The sequence below is a fragment of the Onthophagus taurus genome, chromosome 7, assembly GCF_036711975.1.
Source record: "Onthophagus taurus isolate NC chromosome 7, IU_Otau_3.0, whole genome shotgun sequence".
NCBI lineage: Eukaryota > Metazoa > Arthropoda > Insecta > Coleoptera > Scarabaeidae > Onthophagus > Onthophagus taurus.
In genome coordinates, this window is record NC_091972.1 from 8,956,287 (window position 1) to 8,978,356 (window position 22,070).

Here is a 22,070-nt window from a genome sequence, read left to right on the forward strand (position 1 = left end):
CCTAACATACCAACCTAATTTTTTTTAAATAAAATTTAAATAAAATATCCGTATAATTATTTTATCATCTTTATTTAATTATTATTCCTGCGTATTTTAATATAAATTCAAATATTAATCAAAATATTATTATTTATAAATAACTTTAATAACCGCAATCTAGTTCTTTGTAGTTTTCAATTGTTTTATATAACCTATTTGCAATCTTTCAAAACATCCACAAGAGTTATAAAACGTCACAATTTTATTTAAGGTATTATTTATTTATTTAAAACTTACTAATTATATTTATGTATATAGTTTTTCTTGTCACGACACGCCCCTGTTTTATGTAGCAACAAAGAGTATCGTACGCCAATGGAAAACCCGACTTTGTTTCTTGTGGGTCCGCTGCCCGTTTGCCTGCCTGCTTGTCTGCCTGCCTGCTGCCTGCCTGCCTACCATTCGATCATTCCATTCGTGAAACACGTTTCGTACGTGAAAGACGCGACGATTGCGCGGTCAGTCTGATGGTTAGATGGGAAGGTCGATTTCGTCGCGGGTTATTAATGAAAAGTTGAGTGAAAATTCGAAGTGAGTGCCCAGCGAGATGGTGCATTTGGAATTTTCGTCCTCGGGTAAGTAAATTCTAGAGTTTTACTCGATTTCCGTTGTTCGAACGTGGGATATCGAAAAGAGGGTTGCAACCATAAGGGCGGTATTGATATTTTGGAAAATTTGCATTACATATCATGTTAATACCTCTGCGAATTTTTCCTGTAAGTTTTTAAGTATTTCTTTCTCAAGAAAATCATTTTCTTAAAGTGTTCTTAGAAGCTGCTTATCTTTTAAACCTAATTGATTTAAGAGATTTTAGAAAATACGCAATATTTAACAACATCATTATTTGTTTGTTGTTTAATAATGTTTTAAAATATTTTATTAAATTTATAAATGTCACCCCACCCTAAAAAGGTTGAATCATATGGTAATATACACCTTCACCCTCTTTAAATGCTTACACCCTTTTTCTGACACAAATTAAAATTAAAAGAGAAATGTGTTGAATGGAAATGTTTTAGTCGATTATAAGAAGGAAAAATGAATGAAACTCTTCCCACGCAGATATTTTATTATCAAACCTCTGATAATAATATTATGTTTTCGTTATAATCTATTTTCGCATTGTCTCTTTACATATTAGTTACGAAAAAGTCATTAAGATAGTTGTTAAATCGATGTAGTTATTAAAAAACGATTTTCTTTCGTAATGCTGCTCAATTACTTCGGCATGAGCTGATGATTTCTTAACGATAATTATTGGTTTTTAAGGAATATTACAAAATTTGTAATATTTAAATGTTTTTTTTTTAAATATATGAATTTAATTTGGTTTTAGGTTTTCGTTTCTATCATTTAAATTATTAATGAGGAATAAGGTGTATCGAATTTCTACTATCATTGTAAAACCGCTGATTTACTGGAATATTTTAACTAATCGATACTTAGATAAGCTGATATTGCAGTAATTCTTTTATAGTTATTCCAATCACATTCTACGGTAGTTTGTAATACTACTTCTTGATATATAAGGTTATAATTGCTAATATTATATGCTCAAAGCGTCTGTAATTGCTCGTAACCGTTGCTTTATGTAAATGTAATGTAACACGTTAATTTAGATCTGTTTAATTCAATATTTTAGATTGGTTAACAGGTTGAGCAAGTTAATCTTGTCTTTTTTATTGATTTATGTGTTTCTGGTTACTATGCACATTCTGATCGGCCACTTTAAGCTATTTTTCCTCACAGCAACAAATTTTTACCCTAGATTTTCCACCTACTTTACAAGACAATATCTTCGTTGTCTTTAGAGATGGCGAAATATTAAATACACCACTAGAAAGTTTGATCTTTTTGTTATCTAAAAATCTTCTCCTGTCGATGTATTGGTGTCAACAGTGGAAAGAAATAAAGAACGTCTCCGTGTACCGAACTCACCTCAAAGTCAAGGACGGTAGAATCTAAGAGGACTGTTACATCTCGCGAACAGGTGACCGTGGTTGGGTCGACCTTCGACGTTCTTCTTCCTCAGAGACATATCGGTCGGCATTTTCTTGAATGTCTTCCAGTAAATAAAAAGAAAGAAAATCCTATTAGACAGTGTGTCTGCAGTAGGATGCGCGATAATCGTGGCAAGAAAATTAGACCGGAAACGCGATACAATTGCTTGGATTCGTTTGTTCGTGGATACAAACATTGACATTATTATACGCAGTTTTTGGTGGAAAGTTTGCAATCATACCACCAACTAAACTTATATAGCACTACATACAGCGGAAAATTTCCTATAGTTTCTATATGATCTCGAAATTTTGTAAAGTAGATGAAAAAACATGGATAAAAATTTGTTGTTGAACGGTTTGTTGCTGTCGTCGCACGGATCACATTCCAATCGGCCAGTTTAAGCTATTTTTCCTTTCACAAAATGTAATATCGAGTTTTTAATTGTTGTTTACTTTCAACTTTAAAACTCATATCAGTTAAATACGATTTTTGTGATTAAAAATTTCTTTCTTTTTCTTTCAACAAATATATAATTTAATATTTCTAGGAAAATGTTTTGTTTGCATGGATTTTACTTAACGGTATAGTAATTTAAGTTTAACGAGATTATAAGTGAATGAATAATATTGATAATTTGAGCGTTTTTATTTTTTCTTGAAACGATTAACCTGCGTTGTTTCTACCTGCGGAGAGTACTCTCTACAGATAACGGCAGCTGTTCCCTCGTCGCCTGTGGATTTCTGGTTTTAGCCCCGTACTTAGCACGTGCTTCGGGGCCAACAGCTGCTCTCCACTTATATTCTGGAATACGGGCTCGCAGTCCACAACTCGTTTCCTACGAATAGCCAATAAATTCTACCTGATTCCCGGAATATCGAACGTCCTAACTAGTAACGAAGTAAAAGTAATATAAGACTCGCGAGAAAAAACCAGAAGGTTGGCGATTAAAGTTTATTGCCTACGCCGGGATTCTTTTTATAAACGTCTCGACTATTTTTATCCAATAGATAGCTAGGTGTTTATCACAAGAAAGACAATGGAAGCTACGAGGAATTCATTTGACAGTGGTTGTTATTGTTTTTGTAGTAATAAAGTCACTTATCAAACTAAATATAATTCCGTATTGGGCTTCGGATTGTTATTTTTGTGACTGTTTGGTTTTAGGCTCGGAAACAGTCCCGAGTTTTGTTCTCTTTGTTTTATTTACATCCCAGGGTTATTCCTCGGAAGAAATAATGGCTTTGTGGAATATACGTGAGAAGCTTAAAAATACAATAAAGGGAAAAAAGGAAACGAATATCCCACACCATTCTTAACCCTAAGCACTTTGCATACAATGCCTGCTTTACGGTCTGGAATTTATTTGAATTTCTTAGGATGGGGGAGGTGAATATGCAATTTAAAGACTGAACCGTTGGTAACGATGCAATTAACTCTGGAGCCAAACGATCTTTATCATGATTGAGTTAATTACAAATTCGATCGTTTCTTTTATTATTGTATTCATGTTTATTCAGTTGTTTCTTGTATAAACATGGAATAATTTTATCTTCTTCTTGTTTATCAGTCTTTGTTATTAAACTGTTTTTTATTATTAAATAATTTATTAAAAATGTAATTTGTGTTTTAGCCACTGTGCCAGATGGAGGGGTGCCGGATATGACTCGGCTGACCGTTTTGGACGAAGAGGTCATCAATAAAAATTTGAAAGAACGTTACGTCAAAGACAACATTTACGTATCCTTTTTTATATTTTTATGAAATCGATCGACTCCGCCCGTATTCATGAATGGGACCCAAAATACTAACAGAAATGAACTTCAGAATCTATTTTTAGACGGTTCCGTGACTTTTAATACCGCTTCATAAATAAACTCATAAATCGCGTAATTTCCATGAAGATTATTTCTAATGAAATCTTAGAATTTCTAATTAAGAAAATTACATTTCCTACTGAAAATTGTTATTTTATTTTAACACGGAAGTTCTAAAAAAATTCCTTTGCGCGTGACTTATCGACCATATTGGCCGAGAAATGTACATAAAACCGATTGTGAGTCATCATCACGGAGACCACTTGTGATGTAAAAGTAAAACGGCCTCTCGGAAAAACGCTTTCTTTTAGATTACTCACATATACGAGCTTCGGTAATGACACGAAACTCGAGAGTGTTTTTAGTTAATTGTGTTAAAGGAAGTTAAAGAGGAAATTCACTTTATTACTATACCATGTAGTATACACATAGGGGACTGCTTATTTTTTTTAAGTGGATACAATTAAAGAAATTTTTAATTAAATTGTGAAGAGTTTGTTTTATTAAATATCTTTCTTTTATAAAAAAGAAAAGTCACATAATGTAAATAGTTCTCACACGATACAGACACGTTGTGACGTTAATGCGTTTAGAATATGTTACATCCTCTCGGTTGATTTACACGCTCGAGTTTTTTTTCTTTGTCGACATTATGTAATTCAACCTCGTTGTTCTTTATTGTTATGACTACCATTATTTTTATTCCTTAACTAGCTTTTTTAGACTTACACCGGATCAATTTTAGTGGCAGTCAACCCCTACAAAGCCATCAACGTATACACGGAGGTGAGTGACTACCCAAATAAGTACCTACCTGAGCATTTCCTTTTCGTTGTAGTTATTTCTCCGTTATCCGTGTAGAATACAAGGTTTGTGTTTCGAATGTGCCAAGAGACAATAGCCAGACTCAGGGGTCCGGACGGCGCGCTACGGAGTGGTCTTTTTTGTAATCTGTCCGCGTACCTCGGTGTTGTTTCCTGGTGTGTCACCGCGTGTAAAGTCTATTGTATACCGGCCACTTGGAATGTCGCTCTTAAAATGGTCCTCTTTCTTGACGAAAATGAAATCGGACTAAAAAAAAATTATGGCTCAAAATCTCTTTGTTCTTTCTGCTGATGTATTTTTCGATAGTCACTTTTGAATCATTTTAAGCTTGTTAATTTAAACTTCATAATTTACATAAATAGAGTTTTTATAGGATTTGCAATTAAACGACAAAATCTTGAATTCAATTCTGCGTAATTTGATTTAAAATAATCTTTAGTGGGTTTTCATAGGATGTGGTATGCTTATCAAAACCGTGATAATATACTTGTAAGATGAAAAAACAGGAGCTTATTTGTTTTTACTTTATCTTTTACCTTTTTGCATATACGAAGTATGTAAAGCGAAAATATTGTAATTGTGCAAAAATTCGATCTCAACATTAAGTTTAATACATCATCAACTCAACTCGTTTTCTTTTCATTCAGGGGATTCCATCTTATCGTCGTATTTGAGATAATTATTCGTCTATCGTACCCTCCCATGTTTCTTCTTCTTTCTACACACCAAAGAAGAAATTAGAGGTTATAAAAAGGTACCTCATTTTATGGAAGTGAAGACTATCGCTTGTAGTTGATTGTTAAGTGCACCTCTTGCAAAAGATTGTGATATTACGTTTTAACCGCAATTTCTATGTATAGAAAGCCACCAATCAAGATTTCTTGTATCAATGATGAAATTCTCAAAGGTTTTACATCCGGATTTTTCATGATTTATAAAGAAAAATTCACTTCTACAGTCAGCAAGGAAACGTTTATTTAAATATTGACGTGCAAAACAAAAATAATGTGATGGTGCCATGCATAAACCATATATCAACATTCACAGCTACGGGTAAATCATGCAACGGTTAGTATAAATGATCTCAAGAAAATTTAAATAAAAAGATCAATAAAGAACTTGGATATTACACCGTTCCAAACACATCGCTTAAAGTTGTAGATTCTTATAATCCCAAAAATGGTTTTTCTAGTGGAACATGCCACGAGTTAAAAATGAGTGTTGCCAAGAAAATTATTCTTAACGTGGTTCTTATCTTGTAATTATTGAGTAATTCTAAGTATTTGTTGGGAACTATTTATCCTCACGAACTGTTATGAAATGTTATGCTAAGTAACAAGTAATTTGTTACGTTACAAAGAAAATTAACACAAAATTTACATTGTGTAAAAAAAATGTTATTACTTATTACGTTGACATTATATAAATTATGAAAACTTTATCGAATAGATTTATCCACAATTTTCTGAAAATATTACAGAATTTATTAGGTTTAAAACTTATTAAAAATAGTAATGTGACAAAGTTGAGTGTAGGCTATTCCTCTTATTCGATATTAATCTCTTATTCATAATGCTGATTCTAGTCTCAATGGGTTATTAATCGATTTAATTAAATAAATGTCCATACTTGATTATTTATATATTTGATTTAAAATAATCCATATATACATTTTTGAAAATAGCCAGTCCCCATTCTAAATGAAATCTGTTTAAAATATTCTGCATAAATCATATAGTCATTTAATTTTGGTCGTTAATAGTTGGATTTGCTTTTTTGCATTTATGCGCCGTGAACTATGCACTTTATTTTCCGCCCGCTGCTACACGTAACATATACGCATTGTTTACATTTTTGTTTTCATGTAGACAATGTACATTGTCGACATAAATAATGTCGAAAGATTGATTATGTTATGATTTTAATCGTTTAATATGGATGCAATATTTCTTTGATGTTGCATTTTCATGGGACATTGACTGGAAAATAGGCGTCTAAAATATAAATGTTCAGGACAAAAGCATTTTCTTACAATCTTTGCTTTTAAGCAAAAAAAAGACAAATTGGCGTTGTTGTAGTGTTGTAATGTGTTTTTTACAATATATTACTGACTTTGCTGTAGTAATGGTACCTTCAATGTAAACTTGCTTTTTAATATCCCTCTGAAGAGACTATCCATAAGAAGTTTGTAAGCATAGTAGGCAATCAGCATTAATTTATTTTTTACATTGATAAAATCCATCTATTTTAAATGGAACTAAAACTAGATAAAAGAAGATACCCTCACCTGATTTTTATAAAATATGTTTGATATGCAAGACATAGGGACATCTAGAATGTATCCGGGTTTTAAAGTCAAGTGTTGTTCTAGATTGCTAAATTTTGCCATATTTGCCTATTAAGCGTTGTACACTTGATCTAGCCCAGAATTAATTTTAAAGTGTTATTAACAGGCCAGAAGAATTAACTCAAACGTGCTACATTTTGTATATTTAACTCCAACCTCAAACACGCAGCATTTAATTCTTTTTAGCACGCCTATATGCAGTATATTTCTTATTTTTGTGATTTATGAGGTTTTTATTTCAACGCATTTAGAAATCTATCAAAAGTTAAATTAAGTAAATAAAAGATAAATTAAAAGTACGTTAATAGAGCAATCTCATTTATTAACAAACCATGTTAGCGATTCCTTAACTTTATAAGAAACTTTATGTAGCTATATAAAACTACGCTATATGTTATTACTTATTTCAATCAGTTGTCAAAGAGTTGTAAAGTGGGTCTGTAAAGTGTTGCACTTATTTAATTTAGTAGTTGCTTTGAAATCGAATTTTTATCGAATTACAATACTTTTCCTTTATATACAACGTATATTACATTATTCATGAAAATGGAGCAGCTTCTTAATAAAGTGCTGTGACCTTTATACCCTGTGTTTGCCACACCGTGAATCCTTTCTCATTCCCGACGAAGGGAGAGACGATTCTAAAGCTCTATAACAATGTAATGCTTCATTCCCCATGGGAATTTTTCTTTCATGCAGCACCGAACAAAATAATTATTTGAAAACAAACTCGGCTATGGGAATTTTGAATCAATTTTTTCACTTGAGTATTTTCCTATAAAACTATTCTTTTGGAATTATTAAAAATAAAGGAAAATTACTGCGACCTTGATACAATTCGATTTCTTTCAAGGAAATCGGAAACCGCGAACATCCAGGTCACATTTCCCGCCGAGTCATTTCGGCACGGATAGGTTAATTTCCTGGAATTTCTTCGGTGAGGCGCGGTCCCTCAGGATCGGTGGGCGGCCTCGCGGAGATCGATCGATTCAGCCCTACATTCGACGCGACTCCCAGCACCCCTTTTTGCCCACGCGAACTCCTCCACATCTAACCTATATTTCGTAACGCCTTACGGAAGCGTTTCCGATGAAAGGAAACCACGTTTCTTAGGTCAAGTAGCCTCAAAGGTGTATAACTTCATATTAAAAATTTTGCGAAAATAACTTTTTTTAGAACAGTTTTTTCAGTTTTCGTTCCAAACCACTCTCGGTTTAGAGTACTTAATTAACCTGGTATGCGAAATATCCCGAAAGAATTCAGACTTCATTTACCGCATCCCCTTTGTCTGGGCCATCAGAATACGGTTGAAAGCACACGACGCGTACATGTCGATAATTACAATCACGTCCGAAATTAAAAACGTTGTGAACTCTGCGATAATAAACGATCAATAATCAAATAATTTCTTATCGAATATTGTTATAAATGATTTATTTTTGTTTAGGCCTATATACGAAAATATCAGGGCAAGAAATTTGGTATAGAAGAACCACATGTGTTCGCGCTTGCAGAAGCGGCCTACGCATCTCTAAAGACTGACAGACCAGGTTGCGGTAGCCGCAATCAAAGCTTGGTGATCAGCGGTGAAAGCGGAGCTGGAAAAACTGAAACGACAAGATTTATACTTCAGTATTTATGTTCGGTAACGAGCGGAGTTTCGACGTGGGTTGAACAACAAATTTTAGAAGCAAACACGATCTTGGAGGCGTTCGGAAATGCTAAAACGATTCGAAACGATAATTCAAGCCGGTTTGGGAAGTTTATGCAAGTTTGTTTTGATTCGAGGTGGATGATTGCGGGTTGTATCATCCAGGATTATCTCCTAGAACAGTCTAGGATTACGTTTCAAGGACCGGCGGAGCGTAATTATCACGTTTTTTATCAGTTGGTTGAAGGAGCGAAACGTAACAAAGAGTTGGCGGCACAGCTTCATCTTAAAGAAGTCGAGTTTTATAATTATTTGAATAAATCCGTTTCTGTTAAGACTGAGGAGGAAACAAAACCTTTGGATAGTTTGAGATTGGCGTTTAATGTACTTCAAGTTCCGCCGAGTATGTGCAATGGAATTTTTCAAACTTTATCTGCTATTCTTTGGTTGGGAAATTTAACTTTTCAAGTAATTTTTGGGTTTAACACTTTTGGGTTTATTTTATAATAAAAAAATTTTAGGATATTGATGGAGAACGTTGCCAATTAACACCGGAGGATGAAGAAATACTCGGTATTATATCGAAACTATTAGGTTTAGAAATGGAAAATTTAAAACAGGTTGTGCTTATGAGACAAATAAATGTCAGAGGAAATATTACTGAAATTCCTCTTAGGCTGCAAGAGGTACTTTTTATAGCTTGTTTAGCATTTTGCTGATGTTTCTTTCTTTAGGCTGGTGAAAATCGACACGCAATGGCCAAAGCTCTTTATTCACGCACATTTGCTTGGTTAGTCAACCACATAAATACCTGTACTAACCCTGGACAGGATTCTAGTCGATTCTTAGGAGTTTTAGATATTTTCGGTTTTGAAAATTTTGCTGTTAACTCATTTGAACAGCTGTGTATAAATTATACAAACGAAAAATTGCACAAATTTTTTAATCATTACGTTTTTGCTTTGGAACAGTCAATTGTAAGTAAAACAGTCTGAAGACCGAAACTTTTTGGTTCTAAGCAAAATATTAATTTTTTTAGTATAAAGAAGAAGAGATTCAATATAATCACATCGCATTTACTGACAATACTTTATGCTTGGAACTATTGGAGAAACCACCCAGATGTATTCTAAGACTTTTAACTGAACAATGTCATTTACCAAGAGGTTGCGATGCTTCTTATATTTCAAATTTGCATTCGGAATTTGAAAATCACGAAAGATATGTTAAAGGTATTTCTAATCCCAAATAATTTTATTATTTCTTATAAAAATTTATTAAATAAAAACTTTTAGGAGATGATAAAAGAAAATGGGAAACTGAATTCGGAGTAAAGCATTACGCTGGTACAGTAATGTACTCAGCTATTGGATTTGTAGATAAAAACCGTGATGTTCAACAAGATGTCTTTTTCGATATTATATCTCGTAGTTCAAATGAATTCGTACAAAACTTAAGCGTTTATCAAGACTTGCAAGGTATGGTGAATAACAGAAACACAATGAATGGTACATCAACTACAGGAACAGTGCAAAGAGGTACCAGCAAAGGAAAACCAACAGTTTCCGACACCTTTCGTTATCAATTACAATCTCTTATTGACGTTTTGCAATCAACAACTCCATGGTATGTTCGATGTATAAAACCGAATGGATCAAAAGCCGCAAATAAATACGATGATAATTTGGTGTTGGATCAATTAAAATATTTGGGAATGTTGGATATAATTCGAATAAGAAAAGAAGGATTTCCAATTCATATGGCTTTTGAGGATTTTGTTACAAGATATCATTGTTTATCACCATCAAAACTACCCAATGATCCAAAAATCGCTTGCGAAAGTATAATTAAAAATAAGAACGTGCCAAAAACCGAATGGCAAATTGGAAAATCAAAGGTGTTTATGAGATCCCACGTTCACGAACCTTTAGAGGAAACTAGAAATGTTATGGTTATGAGTAGAGCAATTCTCATACAAAAAACCTTTAGAAAATACAAAGCTAGAAAAGAATATGTTCATATAAGAAACGCCGTTTTGAAAATTCAACACGCTTATAAAGGTTGGAAACTTCGTATTGAGTTTTTAAGAAAACGAAGAGCAGCGATTGTAATACAAAGTCATCTTCGTGGAGTATTTGCCCGAGAGGTCGCCACCGCTTTACGGGAAATGCGTAGAGTTGAAGAAGAAATGAGAAAACGGGAGAAATTAGAAGAAGAAAGAAAAGCCAGAGAGGCGGAGTTAGCTCTCCAGGAACAAGAACAAGAAAAGAAATTGCAATTAGAACAAAGTGAACAAGCTGCGCAAAAAGAAATAGCAGCTTTATCTCACATGGCTGAGCAACTAAAACCTCGCTTAATTGAACCGCCTGCGGAAGCTGTAGATTTAGATAATTTATTTGCATTCCTTTCTGATGTCCATCCACAGACGAGAAACCATATAATCGAAGAAATTGGTGAAAAAATGAATGAATTAGTTGAAGACTTAGACGTTGAACTTGAAACGGTCATACAGCAAGAACTCGAAGGTTTAGCACAAGAACAACTCCAAACTAATCCAACTCCTCCAAAATTGGGTTTGCCTTCGCTTCCAGAACCTACAGAACCACCTCCACCTCCTCCACAATTTGACAATCTACCACCACCTCCACCAGAACTAATTACACCACCTTCTGAAGCTGAAAAAGATAAAAGTAATGAACCAATATACGAAGCAGTTTTACCGCGAGATGAACCTCCATGTGTTTCACCACCACCTCTTCCAGCTCCACCTCGTTTACTTCCGGAATCACCAAAACTAAGCCCACCAGTTTCAAGAAGTAGTAGTGCAGTTCCATCTACTTGGAGGTATTCGCAGGAACAAGAAATTAATGGCGGAGAACGTGAACAACGTCGTAAATTTAGGGTCGAGAAAAAATTACAAGAGTTGAATGAAAATCAAGATAAAGAAAATGTCGAAGACACTTATCACGATATGCTTGAATTTGCAGAGACTTACTTCAATGGACATGAACGAAGTCCTGAAGGAACTATTATTGCTACTTTGACTAGAAAACGACAAAGTTCTGAATTGATACCGAAACATGAAATGATTGTCTTCTATAAAGGAAATAGTATACCAACTTCTCATATACATATGTATGATCCAGATAATGTAAATATAGCTGTGACTATGTTTAGGGTAAGATATTTTGTATATTTTTAAAGATATTTTTTTTTATTAAAAGTGGATATCTTATAGGATTTGTCTAAATATATACGAGGAGAATTGAACGCCGAAAAAGAGCTATCTGTGATTCAAACCATCATTGGACACGCTTTGGAAAGAGAAGAACTTCGTGACGAAGTCTTGGTTCAATGCATTCGTCAAGCAACAAATAACCCACAGCAAGATGGAACAGAAAGAATTTGGCTTTTACTTTGTTTATGCGTAGTTTCGTTCCAACCATCAAAGTTACTCCATAAGTACTTTATATCGTTTCTCAAGAAAAACTTAGCTCAAGGTGGAAGAGTCGCTCAATACGTACAATGGTGTTTGGATAATTGCAAAAATACCAGGGCTTCCGTACGCGAATTTGCTCCTTCAAGCGTCGAAATAGCTGTATGATTAATTATTGATTTTTAGAAACAATTTTTGTTTACATTCTTTTTTAGGCTATGAAACGACTGGGAACAATTGTGTGCCGATTTTTCTTTTTGGATGGCCGAACAAAGGCTATTGATGTTCACCCTACAGATACAGCAGGAGATGCTGCACGGAAACTAGCTGAACGGTTGGGTTTACGCACATTGGAGGGTTGGGCAATTTATCAAAGTAGACCAGATGGGGAGGAGCATGTTAGGGCACATCATTTTCTATATGATATTATTGCTGCTTGGGAAGTGTAAGTATACAATATGATACATTTTTTTATGCTTTAAAGTTTTTTATTTCAGTAATCAAAATAAATTAGCTCCTGCTGGTGGTTTAACAACTTTAGGGAGGCGAAGCACGACAACAATAAGCGGTGGAGACAACAGATTCATATTTAAAAGGCGTCTTTTCCGATCAAATAGGGAACTTAGTCAAGATCCTGTTGAAGTTAACCTCCTCTATGCGCAAGCTGTACACAGCGTTGTCAAAGTAAGTTAAATATTTGGTTAATATTTTGTCTTAAATTTTAATTCTTTTTGTTTACAAAATAGAATGATGATTTCCCTGTTACTGAAAAAGTCGCATTACAACTCGCTGGATTACAAGCTCAAGTAGCTCTTGGCGATCCAAAAGATAATAGTAAATTAGAATATTACACCGATATTGATACATATTTACCATATAGAATAAGTAGGGCTCGTGGTGATGATGTGTGGGTGCCGATTATTGCACATGCTCATCGTCAATACGGTGCAGGTCGATCTGAATTAACAGCTAAAGCCCTTTACTTATCTTGCGTGATGCAATATCCTTTATATGGGACAACAATGTTTTCTGTAACATACCGAGGTTATTGGTCATATGGAAATTCGTTAATACTCGGCGTAAACCATGAAGGATTGATGTTGATTAAACCGGACGATAAATTTGTTTTGAATGAATATCGTTATCAAGAAGTTGAAAGTATCATGTTGGACCCTAGTGATAGTTTTATTACAATTACACTCCAAAGACACCCAAATGACAATAACCATAAGTGCTTCGTTTTTGAGACTACACAGAAAAATGAAATTGGTTCGCTAATTGCTAGTTATTGCCCGTCTTTGGCTGGATGGATAAACGAATGTGAGGTACAGACTAAAAAGATTAAAGGGATTACAAACGAGGATAGAATCAGATTGTACCATAATTTGGTTAATTGTCGACGAGGTATGGTCGATAGTGAGATTTTAAGAAAACCAACGGACGCAGCAGGAAGTTTCTTAAGAAATACTTTAAGAAGATTAAGTAAACATAAATTGGATAAATTACGGCAAGAACATGGCGGTGACTCTGGTGAAACTTACAAAGGTTTTCATTACGCTTTTTGGGCTTTTAGCAGACAGCCTTTACCTCAAAGCATTAGTCGATTACCAGAGCCTGAAGAACAAGTTATGATACAAGTTTTTCAAATTATTCTAAAATATGCCGGATTAGGACAAAACGGTGAAGTAATACGACGCGCGGAAGACGAACACATCACTCTTTTACAAACAATTCTCGAACGTTGCATGAGGAAGGAGTCGTTACTTTGCGAACTATATCTCCAACTTATAAAACAAACCACTGACCATCCAGATCCTAATTCAAGAGTTAATTTACGTCACTGGGCTTTACTATCTTTGGCTTGTTCGGTGGTTTTACCACCACATAAAGCGATTAGACGTTATCTTATTGGCCACTTAAAACGATGTAGTTCAGATTACGTTACAGAGGAAGGAAAGTTTGCCCGATTCGCTGAAAAATGTTTGCAAAAAACTCAAGGTACGCGACGGCGACAATGGCCACCGTCAAGAGAAGAGATTTTATGCACCATTAATAGACGCCCAGTTTACGCTAGATTCCATTTTATGGACGGACAATATCATTCGGTTGAATTTCACCCCTCTGCCACTGCCAAAGATGTGTTGGAAATCGTTCGAGATAAAATTGGCTTAAAATCCAACGCAAAAGGATACGCGATTTACGAAGTCTTGGGAAATTCCGAAAGAAGTTTAGCCGCTGAAGAAAAAGTTGCTGATGTTATGGCGAAATGGGAGCGTTATAGAGCTGCTTCAGCAGCTAACGCTGTTAATGCTACTGGAACTGCAAAACGTGCACGACCTCAACATCATTTCTTCTTGTTTAAGAAACATTTATTTATGGACAATTTTATTAACCTTGATGATAACGTTGAAAAGGAGTTGTTGTATCATCAGGTGTTGCATGATTTGAGAGCCGATCGATTTCCTATTACTGATAAAGAAGCTGTAAGTAAAATTATTAATACAATAAAACTTCGTTAGAACGGACTTCGGTTGCTGTGATGTCACGACGGGCCTTCGAACTGTGCACCTATTCCTAGGATGTAGCAGTCCTCTTAGATTGTACAGTCCGAATTTGTGTGCATTAAAATTATTCACACTTCCCATATTAATCCGTTATATCGAGGTTTTACTGAGTAATATGAATATTTTTATTTTAAAGCTACAGTTTTTAATTAGTAATTAATTAATTTCATGATTGAAAGCTTTCTATATAGAAAATATTTATTACAGATGATGTTAACAGCTTTACAATCTCAATTAGAATTAGGCGATTGTACCGATACTCCCCAAGATTATCGCGCAATCGCTTGCCATTGCTTACCAGCCAGAATGGTACCATGTCTTTCCCAAGAAGGTGTAGCGATGCATCATCAATCTTTACGCGGAATGACCTCTCCGGAAGCAAAACAAGCTTTCCTAAATCTAATCCAAAGTTGGCCATTACATAAAGCCACTATCTTCGACGTAATGGTAATTATTACTTTTATTAATTAATGATTAGAGATTAATTTAATTTTTTCTAATTTTTAGCAATCATTTACATCAAATTGGCCGAGAGTTTTATGGTTGGCAGTCGATCAAAAAGGACTTCACCTTTTAGAACATAGATCTCGTAATGCTCTTTGCACGTACGATTATAATAGCATTTTAAGTTATTCGCCGGCATTAAATTGTTTAATGATAATAACGGGCAGCGCGTGTAAACAAAGCAAAGTCATTTTAACAACTGCTCAAGCGTTCCAAATAGCGACGTTAATCAGAGAATATATGGAAGTTTTACAAAGCGAATCGAACGAAACTAGGAAAACCCAAGCACCCAGAAGTCGCCCTGTAAGCGCTTTACACCCGAATGCACCGTTGGTTCCACCTCAGCCCAGCTAGAAGAGGGTTACGTTCGCCGATCAGGTAACAGCTGCTGTTTATTAATAACAAAAGGAGATTTTGGGCGAGAAGAAAAAATTAGCGAAATTGTAAATTTTTTGAGTTATGTTAAAATGAAATGCAATAGAAATTAAAATAATAAACAGCAGCAGTAAACTGGTTGAGCGAACTACATGAATATGACCATATTTTTGAAACAAATTAATAAGACATACACTGAAAATGATGTTAAACATAATCAAAACTGCCAAAGATAATTACCTGTATCTACACCTAACTTGATAAAAAAAACTTAATAATGCTACATGACCTTTAACCTGAAGAATAATAAACAAGTCTTAACAAGAAAAATCTTCTGCAAGAAGATTTTTAGAACCTTTGACCGTTTTTTAAAACCAAAGACTCGTTACCATTTTTAACGTGTTTATTGTTTCTTTAACGTTCATGTGATGTGTATTTACCTCTAATTAACGATAAAATCTTTTAAATTTCTTCTTATTCAAATCTAATTTTATTATTATTTTTTAATTCTCTAAAATATGCTCTCTAAAGCCTGATTTTCAAAATACTAACAAGTATTAATATTGAAAAATTTGATACATATACATGTACATAAGACTGATTTACAAAATGCCAGCATTGATTAAGGTGGTTTTATTATTCAGTTCTTGTTTCTTTTACGTTTTATTTGAGATAATAAAATATATAGTTAGGTAATCGTTAACTTACGCTAGGACAAGCGGTAACAAAGGATGAAAAAATTAATAATTAAATAAGAGAGAAAGAGTGAGAAGTAAGGATTAATTTGAAGAGTCTTTGTATGAAACGTTGAAGCAAGAAAAAGAAATTATTATATTAATTAAGAAAAACTAGTCAGTGTGTACATAAGCAAAAAAAATGATTTGTACAGTTTATTAGCTTTTCTGTTCTTTTCTCAATCATTTTAAAGTATTTAGGTAGTAAGATTGTGTCTTATCTCGTATATTAGGATTATTATTGATTATAGGCAATGGAGAAACAAGCGTTTTTTTAAATGCAGTGTGCGTTGAAGCTCTCTATCTTGTAAATGTTTAGATTTCTGTTTTTTATTAGTATATTTTATTAAAAATGAGTTATCACTTTCAGTTTGCTTGAAAATTAAATCCATTAAAATAATTATAGTAATAAAAAGTAAAAGTTGAATCTGTTTATTAGTGGGAAGTTTTTAAAAGAACGCACTCTGTATAATTTTATTTAGTCTTATGTGTTTTATATTTGCGTTATTCTGCGATCCTTTCGTGTTTTTATATTCGATTGAGCATTTTTTTAATTATTGATAGTTATCCAAATATTTATATCTATATTAATAAAGATGCCAGTTACAAATAACACATTTTTTATTTAATTGTAAATTAGATAACGTCTTTTGAGATTGTCATTTTTGCAAATCATTCACTAATAAGTAGAGTCTAAATTTCATATTTAAATAACGTCTTTTAGAAGGCCCATTGAATCAAAAGATCAACAGAACTTGTCTCCTTGCTTTTTTGTTGTAACAATTGCTTTTATGGTAAGATTTTTGAAAACTTTTTCAACATTGCAAGTTAAAGCAATGCTACTGAAAGTAGAATCAGTGCTATGAAATAAATTAAATATCTTCAGTTAAGGTATTTTAATTTAAAATTTTTAATTAAACTTATTATAATACTAACTTATCTTAAACTAGCAAAAATATGTATAAATTAAGCAACTTCCAAAACATCACATGGTAACCATCTTGAACTTTCTAATGCATCCCACAAATTCATATCCTGTTCAATCATTTCTTTGTTCATTTTATCAACATCTACTGGCAATGAATGATCTATAAAAAACAATGTATATAATACATGAACACCTTTATAATTAAAATTATTTTTATTCCCAACAAATTTCATTATTACCAATTAATTCCAAATCATCTTCATCTTTTTTCTCCATATGATGCGCCTGCAAATCTCCACTGTATCCTTCATGAACCATTTGAGTACCATCACCACTTTGGTCATAATAACCTTGCCAAGAGGCGTAATTTTGCCAATAAGTTGATGGGTCATAATATTGAGTATAATCGCTAGCTGTTGTGTATGTAGTGGTAGTACTTGTGGTGCTAGTTGTACTTGTTGTTGTGGCTCCTTTTGGCTTTGGAACAGCATTACATATCTTTAAGGCTTTTGTTCCTAAACCCACATAGCCATTCATTGAAGTTAAACTGTCCTTTTGTTCTTCTTCACTTCCAAATCTTACAAAACCATAACCTTTACTGAATCCGCTACTATCAAGAATAACTAAAAAATAAAAACACTATACTTTGATTATTTTAGCAAGACTTTAATATACCTTTTGCAGTTTTAATTGTATTGTATTTTGAAGAAAACACTCTGTATAAATTATAATCATCAACATCTGGACTTAAATCACCAACCCAAACTGAAAATTCTCTATCTAATATAGATCGTCCTGTATTACTGGCATTGTTTAACCGAAATCTAACAACAGGAGATGTTCCCGGAATGGGTTTCCCATTCAATTTATGCATAGCGTCAATTGCTTCTTCGTCGTTTGCAAAATGAACGAAACAATAACCAGCTGCTTCACCAGTAAATTTATTACGCATTACTTTAACATTTAATGGATTTTCTCCCATTTTTCTAAACGAGTTTATTATAAAAGTCTCCGTCATGTAAGATTCCAGCTAAAAAAACAAAAAAATAATTAAAAAAAAACTTAATAAGTAAACAAAGTTCTAACGCTTCCCATCCATAATTGACAATGAACCATATTAGTCATTTTGAAGCGATTTTATGTTTTCCCTCTTTCCACAAAATTTTATTCTTTGAATTTAATTCACTTTAAAAACAACGGAAAAGTTGAGGTTAAATAACAAATTCGCTATTTGACACGCTTCTGTCAAAGCATGTCACAAACATAAAGGACATAAAGTTTTAGTCGTTTATTCAATTTATAGTTTAATGTGAATGAATAGTATAAATATATTAGTACAATTTATGAGTACTTGCAATTTAAAGTGTTAATGAGAGAATTTATTATTATCTAACACAATTTAAAGAAGTATTCTTAAGAAGTAATTTTATTATGTCGCGGTTGGTATTAAATTTATCACAATCTCCCTAGGTTTAAAACTTGTTTAATGTTAGGTTACTTTTCAAAGCATCGGTGAAATATGCTATCAAAATAAATCAAAAAGTATGTAAAAGTAATATGAAAGGTTTACAATGGATGAGAACAGTGAAAGACTATGGAAAACATTCCAAAAGTTAGGTATAGAAGTCGGAAATGTGCGAAGAAACGTTATAGACGGTTGGTTTGATACTGACAACAAACAATTACTCGATTTTTTAAACTTTATTTCTCACAACATTACTGAAGACAACTTTTTAAATCCTATTGAAGTTGAGACGTAATTATAGAAATTATCATTAAATAATGATGAATTAATCTTTTTCTTACTTATTAGGTGCAACCTGCTGAAACAAGAAGGAATCTTGTTACATGGAAGAGAATATGAATCAGCTTGTAAAGATGTTTCAGTAACATATCCAGGTGTGTTTGATTATAAGCAAAATTGTGTGGATGTAGATATATTAGAACACCAAGTTGTGCACATCTTGAAACAGAAAGATTATTTTAATGATGCAACCCGACAAATTGAGTAAGTGGAGTATTCATTTTTAAAAATGATTAATGTTTATGTTTCATTTTGTTAGGACAAGTTTTAGGGAAGTTGAAAAAGAAGCTGTTCAGTGTGAAGGTAAACGATTAAAATCAACAGTTGATTTAGAAAGCGCAACAGAATCTTGTGTAGAGCTCGCAATAAAGTTGGATGAATTGAATATACAAATTTTTCAAGAATTTTCACTTTATGAATCTGTATGTCCAATGAAGAAGAGCATTTCTTAATTTAAATTTATTTTATGATTTTAGTCACCTCCTTTGCAATTTATTGATATATCTTTTAATGAATTTCTAAATAACATAAAAGACACTCTAACTCAGTTGAATATAGGATGTGACATGATACAACATCATGAATTTGATGATAATTTAAACTATATAAAGAACAGGTTAGTTTCATGTAATTTTTAAATATTAAAGTTTATAGATAATTAATTGTGGTTTGTAGAGCATTTAAAAGTGCAAAATTAGTTAAGGAGAAACAAATTTTGTTAGAGACTTTAATGGCGAAGAATAATTTTCTTATCAAGTTGGATATTATGTCTTTAATTCCATTAAGTAGAAATATTTTCAGGTAAAACATTTATTTTTAAGTTTATTTTTAAATTCCATTAATAATTTCTAGTGAAAGAGTAAAAATAGAAAGTAATATTTTATCAAAAGAAGCAATTCGTAATATCCACATGGTGCAATTGGAAACTAAACTGTGTGAGAGTATAAATACAACTATTAATCAACATAAGCTGTTAATGGCCCAAGAAAGACTTGCTTACATAGAGTAAGAAACTGAATGTTAAGGTGTTATAATTACTAAAGTAATATTCTTGTTTTTAGAAATAAATTAAATTTTACATCAAATGTTTTAAAATATATCAATCAACTTTCTTCATATTTTATTATTATGTATTCTTTACTGAATGTCAATCATTCCAACATTCAAATTTTACATGAAAATGTTTTATCTGTTTATACATCTATTAATGACAACCTTCAAAGGTGCAACATGCGAATTGTAGGTAATTAGATAAATAATAATTATAATTTATATTAATATCACACTATTGAATTTTAGGAAACAATGGAATCAAATATACAAGAACAATTAATTTATAGAAATCTTCCAATTGAAGAAAAAAATGCTTTTGTGACTGTGTTAATAAATTTTTTATTGAATGGCAATACGAATGAAATGAATTTCAACTCGCTTTGTAATCATGTAAAGCAAGTGAGAAAAGAATGTTTAGATATTAAGAGAAAAATTTTTTGTTATGAACCGGAAGTTTTTGAAAAACAAATCAATGAATTGTAAGTTTATTTGCACTCATTAACTAAAATACTTATTTTATTTTTACAGGGAATTAAATATTAATGTTATTAAAAAGTTTTTATCAAACGGCCCTACTTCTGAATTTGTAACACTTTCCTATCATTTATGTAAAATATTTAAAGACATAGACAGTTTTTGGTTGTCTCAAAACAGTTCCATTCATTCAGCAGTTGATCTTTTTCATAAAACTAAGGTAATATATAATATTAAAAAGAAGTTTTCAAAGTTAAATTGTTTGAATATTTTTTTTAGCAACAAATTGCTGGTAATGTGTGGTTGAAACATAAAAGGTTATTATGGATGTACTTTTTGTTGGAACCAAAAAAATTGCAACGAGTTATAGATAATATTGAGGAAGAAGTGAGGAATCGCCAGAAAGAAAATTTGAAATAATATTTTTTTATAGCAATTAAATAAAGATGTTAGGCTTAATGATGATGCTTTTATTTTCCCATTTGTATTCTATATATGTATAGGCGAGTTAAAAAAATGGGAAAGAAGATTGTATTTATACCAATGAAGTCGGTTTAGGACGTACAAAATTACGTTTGTTCAATTTGATTGAAAATTTATATATATTTGTGATTAATTTGTTTTAATTTAAAGCACCGGATTGTATGCAAAAACTATGTGATCAGATATAATGGGTAATTTCTAGTTTGAAATCAAGTTTTGAATAAAATTTTACATCTTTATCCTTTACATAATTGAACACTATACTATAGATTATTCAGTAAATGTAAAAACAACCTTAAATTAAAACAAGAAGTAACACTAAACCCAGAAACTTTTGGGTTAAGCTGAGCGTCTTTTGAAAAAGTGTTGAAGTTTTGGATTCCAGGTTACAAAATGCTTTAGAAACAATTTCTAATGTAGGGCGAGTTCCCACCAGTCTTCTCTATTCATATTGTTCCTGTGTTGAATCTCTAGCGCCTCTCGTAATCCTGTCGAAATAACGTCCAGTACCTGTTTGTGTGTATCTTCTTTCGAGGTATCTACAAGTTTCGTCCGATCACTATCCACAACAGAAGAGGTCATTTATCCAAGCCTTGTTCCAACAAGCAGAAATGGATATGCGAGACGAATTTAAATTAAGAAGAAGGATTTCTACAAGATGTACTCCAGAAAAATTACACTATGAGGAATATCCAGCGAGCCACCATAAAACGCAAGCAGAGGAAAGACACAGTAAGTACTGCATCAACCAGTTTTATCTGGTTCCCTTATATTTCAGGTGTGATGGAGAGGATTGCGAGGTGTCTGAAAAGCGAAGCGTTAGTCGATCGGCAATCAGGCAGCTGCGGGAAGTATTACGTTGGCGCAACTGAGAAATACTTGAAAAGTATTCCATGTCAAATGAAAGGTCAAAATACTGCTAGGGAAAAAAGTCAAGTTATGCCTGCAAGTTTTGTGGTACTTCTGTTTCGCTGATATAAAATCAAGCTGCATAAACTACACAATAACAATGTGTGTAGATGGGCTGTTTAT

The 22,070-nt window shown here is 32.7% G+C and overlaps 3 protein-coding genes and 1 long non-coding RNA gene across 4 annotated transcripts; 2 read left to right on the forward strand and 2 right to left on the reverse strand.

The window, feature by feature from the left end:
• Positions 1-430: 430 nt before the first annotated feature.
• On the forward strand, positions 431-16,909 carry LOC111424524 (Myosin 81F). The gene is made up of 14 exons (XM_023058081.2): positions 431-617; positions 3,677-3,783; positions 4,584-4,646; positions 8,480-9,151; positions 9,205-9,369; positions 9,418-9,660; positions 9,723-9,915; positions 9,979-11,861; positions 11,922-12,281; positions 12,335-12,564; positions 12,617-12,803; positions 12,866-14,602; positions 14,891-15,130; positions 15,191-16,909. The coding sequence occupies exons 1-14, from the start codon at positions 590-592 to the stop codon at positions 15,539-15,541; spliced, it is 6,459 nt and encodes a 2,152-aa protein (XP_022913849.2). The 5' UTR covers positions 431-589; the 3' UTR covers positions 15,542-16,909.
• On the reverse strand, positions 4,324-5,066 carry LOC139430841 (uncharacterized). The gene is made up of 2 exons (XR_011641216.1): positions 4,675-5,066; positions 4,324-4,618 (listed from the first exon to the last, which is right to left on the reverse strand). It is a non-coding gene; the product is annotated as an uncharacterized lncRNA (long non-coding RNA).
• Positions 16,910-17,177: 268 nt separating the features above from the next.
• On the reverse strand, positions 17,178-18,576 carry LOC111424526 (tRNA Selenocysteine associated protein). Its single transcript, XM_071198244.1, has 4 exons — positions 18,311-18,576; positions 17,900-18,254; positions 17,464-17,847; positions 17,178-17,384 (listed from the first exon to the last, which is right to left on the reverse strand). The coding sequence occupies exons 1-4, from the start codon at positions 18,347-18,349 to the stop codon at positions 17,263-17,265; spliced, it is 900 nt and encodes a 299-aa protein (XP_071054345.1). The 5' UTR covers positions 18,350-18,576; the 3' UTR covers positions 17,178-17,262.
• A 95-nt stretch (positions 18,577-18,671) lies between these two features.
• Positions 18,672-21,014, forward strand: LOC111424525 (dim gamma-tubulin 3). The gene is made up of 10 exons (XM_023058082.2): positions 18,672-18,980; positions 19,038-19,232; positions 19,288-19,450; positions 19,505-19,644; positions 19,704-19,829; positions 19,881-20,033; positions 20,090-20,267; positions 20,328-20,560; positions 20,610-20,775; positions 20,835-21,014. Exons 1-10 carry the CDS (start codon positions 18,796-18,798, stop codon positions 20,973-20,975), a joined length of 1,680 nt encoding a protein of 559 aa, XP_022913850.2. The 5' UTR covers positions 18,672-18,795; the 3' UTR covers positions 20,976-21,014.
• Positions 21,015-22,070: the final 1,056 nt, after the last annotated feature.